Consider the following 4,523-nt stretch of genomic DNA (forward strand, 5'->3'; position numbering starts at 1 on the left):
AAAGTAACGAATAAGATTTGATATATCTAAAATTTTAATGCCACGTAGATTATAATCCACGAATTAAATTATTTTAATGAAAAAAATAAAGTAAAAATATAGGAAAAGATAAATTTATTAATTCAATACTACGAGTATAAGAAATCCAAATAAAATATACCAAGAAATATTTAAATGATAAACGCTTATAATAAACTTTGATACCTATCATTATAACATAAATTTTGACAGTATTTATGATAAAAAATACAAATTGTTCGTTACTTATAATTAAATTAAAATTTATGATTTCTACCATTATAAATTGACACATCATACGACACAAACAAAATTTCGTATCAATAAAAAACCCCATCAAGAGAATTTTGTGTTAATTTTTGGTCATCAATGGCCAGGTAATTTTTAGCTTAATTTTTAAAATCTTATGTTTATATTAGTATTTCTAATTATCACTTACATTGTATTAATTTGGGATACTCAACGATTATATGTTTATGTTTTATTTACTAAATGTTTTTTTACATGCAGATATAACACATCATATGACACAAATAAAATTTCGTATCAATACAAAACCCCATCTAGCAAATTTTGTGTTAGTAATTTTGTGTTAGTTTTAGGTCATCAATGTCCGGGTAATTTTTAAAATCTTATGTTTAAATTTATATTTGTAATTATTAGTTACACTGTATTTATTTAGGATACTTAACGATTATTTGTTTATGTAATGGCATATGATTAGATGTTGTATACTTAATATATGGATGGCTTTGGTTATTTTTGAAGATGATGAAAAATTCCAATGCATAGATTGGTGCCTCTCTCACGTCCGACAAAAGTCAAATTCGGACAAATAAGGGAAATAAACTTCAAATTGTACAGAGAGTCATTTAATAAACATTTTGTATTAATAATGTAAGCGTTATATACAACATTGTTAAATATCTGAGTACCACAAAAAGATCAACTAACTAATACTATCCGGACTCATGTATTGGAGTTAACTGATCTCCATTCTGTGTGTCCTCCGTCCGTCTACGAATACGCCTCGAACGCCTCGTGTAATGCCGAATGGTGGTGAATGGGTCTCGGGACGGTGGAGTCAGCTGGCTAGACGATGAGTCATCCTGGGTATGGCCGGGAGCGGTGTTATGGATGAAGTATCCTCTGCCTGTGTAGAGCCCGAAGTATCACCTCCACTACTGCTCTATCCGAAGTCGAACTGTGAATGGTAATCACCTGCGCCACTGCTCTGTCCGAAGTCGAACTGTGAATGGAAGGAGTTGGGGTCATGATCGTCCCTGGGGTGGACGAGATGGTCATGGCCATATCTCTGCAAGCTATGTATGCCCATATCTCGCACCCGCTCGACCTGGGCTCTGGTGGGTACGGCTGCTAAGGCATCTGAAAGTGCATCAACCATCGCACCCATATCCCCCGCCTGCAGTAATCATCCATGACTTAGTAATATGATGCTCCAAGCCATGGACCATACTCATAGACCACCCCCTTCTTCACCTTCTCTTCTTCAGCATACTGACATTCAATGTATGTATGATCCATTCGTCCACAATAGTTGCAAAAATCAGCTAGTCTTTCGTACTGTAAGCCGCACCACTTCGATGTTTTCGCACCCGTCACAATTTTTATTCCCCTTCGCAAAGGATTTCTAATGTCTACCAGGATCTTAATCCTTTGGTACTCATCCCAGCCGAGAGGATCGGAATCATCATATTCAAGAAAGCCCCCAAGATGTTCCCTAATTTCATATGCAAAATCAGCGGTTCTTTAATTGAATGGGACATCCCTAATCCGAGTCCAAAACGCTGTGTTCACAAATTTCTGTCAAAATCAAGAGTTTTTTGTCAAAAAACCAGGGCAGCCTTCCATAACCTTCTTCTTGTCTTCCTCGCTGAAGAATTGGAAAACAAAAAGGTTGGTTTCTACCATTCTTATTGCCACATTATCTCTAACCTTCAAAACATTCCAAAGGGTACGTTTCATTGCTTCAATGTTGAAAGGTCTTCCTGTCAACAATTTCCCCACTAGCAGTTGCATTTAAAGGCGAACAAACAGTAAAATATAAATATACTTGTTAATCCACATTAAAAACTGCAAATGCACACTAAAGGCTGCCCTCATAATAAGCATGACGCCGGAATTAGTGTGTGCACTCACAATCCCGACTTAAGCTCAGAATATTTGCCCATAAATCAAAGAACAATAAAACAAAATACTCGGAATTTTTGCTCATAAATCAAAGAAAAAACTCCCCCTCAATGGATGTGGGACTTTTCCTTACTTGTTTTTTCCACTCATTTCTTTCTTTGTACATTAAGAATTTCCAACGAACTCTCCTCTCTTCCCTCCCTTCAAACTCTCACAGTCTCACTCTGTCTTCCCATATACACCCAAGAGAGCCACTTCCGCCACCGTAAACGCCAAGAAATCTACCTCCAAAACCCCAAATGAAAACTAAAAGAATGAGATCCGCTCAACAACTCATTGAGCTTCCTGAAGATACGATTTTCTATGAAATACTGCCATGGCTACCGGTTAAATCACTGCTTAGATTCAAAAGTGTGTGCAAAAAGTGGTATTTTTTCATTTCGAGTGAATATCTTTCAAGAATTCAACTTCAACGGTCTTCTTCTATTCCAAGGTCTGTTCTTGTTCATTATGAAGATTTCAAATTTCAGGCAATCAATTTTAATTTTGAGTACAAATTTGTTGGGGGTCAAAATAATTCTGTTGATTTAAAGGTTCTTGATAAATTGGGTTTTTGCAATACGTTTGATGAAGTTGTAAATTTGGGTAATGCTGCTGATTTAATGGGTTCCTGTAATGGACTGTTATGTATGTTTTTTTCATCTTCTAATGAAGAATGGTGCAATTTTTATGTTGTGTATAACCCTTGTATAGGATCTTGCATTGAGATCAAAGACCACCGTGAATTTGAAGAGAAAGAACTAAATTATGGTTTTGGTTATGTTACTATGCTGGATGATTATGAGATCGTCAATGTCGAATTTGTCGAGGGTATGCAGGACGCTGAGATGGTGGTTTCTGTTTATTCATTAAGGTCAAAAGAATGGAGGCACAAATTTGTTGAAAAAAGATTGGATTTTGATAAACAACCTTGGGCTTTTAGTAAGTTTGTAGGAGAGTTAGTAAAGGAAACACTGTATTGGGGTATGATTGTCGGTAAAGAAGGAGCTCTTAAGAAATGTATTTTTGCCTTTGATTTGGCTAAGGAAGAGTTCAGAATTATGCCATTGCCTAAAACCAACTTGGGGGATGATGATGGGGTTCGTCGTTGGGGATTTGGGTTGTGCAGTATCAATGATTGCTTGTTTGCTTGGGGAAAATATGATGATGGACATTTAGAACTGTGGAAGTTTAAAGAACATGGAGGGGTGGAATCATGGACTAAGTTGTGGGCTCCTAATTTGATGGAGAATTTGGGTGTCCAAGATTGTAGGGATTTGTTCTTAATAAAGGAATCTGGAAAGATTCTGATTCTCACTGGTGCAGATGCGCTAGCGTTTGCTGACATGAACCACGATCCACCAGAATATATGTATTTTGACGGCGTGAAGATCAGTGGTGCAGTGAACTATGTTTACAGTCTGGTATCACCTATTCACCTTTTATTGGCATGAACTTAGAACTAGAGAATTGATGAACATAATACATAGATAGGTTATGTTGTTGTACAGAATTGTTGAATACTTGTATTTTTTTTATTGGGAATTCTGTTCTATATGACAATGATAAGATAGGATAAGAAATAGAGATTTGAAGGTTGATGCAATGTTGTAAGCACTAAATAAGATGTATTGTTCTGTGATTAATACCCCCATCCAATGCTGGCTGCAGTTACTCCCAATTTTTGAGTCCCATGCTTGGTTACGACTTGAGTACTGTTGAGTCTTTTGGCTTAGGTGTCAGAATCATGTCTGTTTTTGCTCTTATAATTGGTTGGTCATGTAATCCTATCTATTTTTCTTGAGGTGAGATTACTTGTTTTTCAGACCAATGGATCCATGTCATTTCATCTTGGCTTATGGGTTTCAGACTATTAGAGGATGTGACACATACAAAGATTGTGCTAAGTACCGTTTTTCAGTGTGATTTCATCTGTGGACAATGAATTGGAAAGTATTATGTTAGTGCAATTTGACCCAATCTGACCCGTGATCAATTCTAAACGTTAAAAAGTCCTTGTAGTTGTGTATGTGACGCTAAATAGATAAGCCAAGGCTGGCCCTAGGTAGGATCCTTGTGAGAAGCGTTGAGGTTATATATAACATAGTTGCCAGCCCATTTCAAAGGTAGTTGCTCAGGCTGGTATGAATTTAGGATGCAAGCCTTCTGAAGCACTAAGGAGCTTCTGATTGCTGAGTGTCCAAAACAGCCACAGGGGACTCTGGGGTCAGACTTCAGAAATTATACACACCTAAAATCGCTCATGATTAATCTCATTTCAAAGGCATTGTGGCATCACTCAAGGCCCCCAAGGC

General features: G+C 36.9%; 1 protein-coding gene across 1 annotated transcript; it reads left to right on the forward strand.

The window, feature by feature from the left end:
• The first annotated feature begins 2,483 nt into the window (after positions 1-2,483).
• LOC110715418 (F-box protein At3g07870-like) lies at positions 2,484-3,662 on the forward strand. The gene has a single exon (XM_021894002.1). It carries the CDS (start codon positions 2,484-2,486, stop codon positions 3,660-3,662), a length of 1,179 nt encoding a protein of 392 aa, XP_021749694.1.
• The last annotated feature ends 861 nt before the right edge of the window (positions 3,663-4,523 follow it).

The sequence above is a fragment of the Chenopodium quinoa genome, unplaced genomic scaffold (genome assembly GCF_001683475.1).
Source record: "Chenopodium quinoa cultivar QQ74 unplaced genomic scaffold, ASM168347v1, whole genome shotgun sequence".
Lineage (NCBI taxonomy): Eukaryota > Viridiplantae > Streptophyta > Magnoliopsida > Caryophyllales > Amaranthaceae > Chenopodium > Chenopodium quinoa.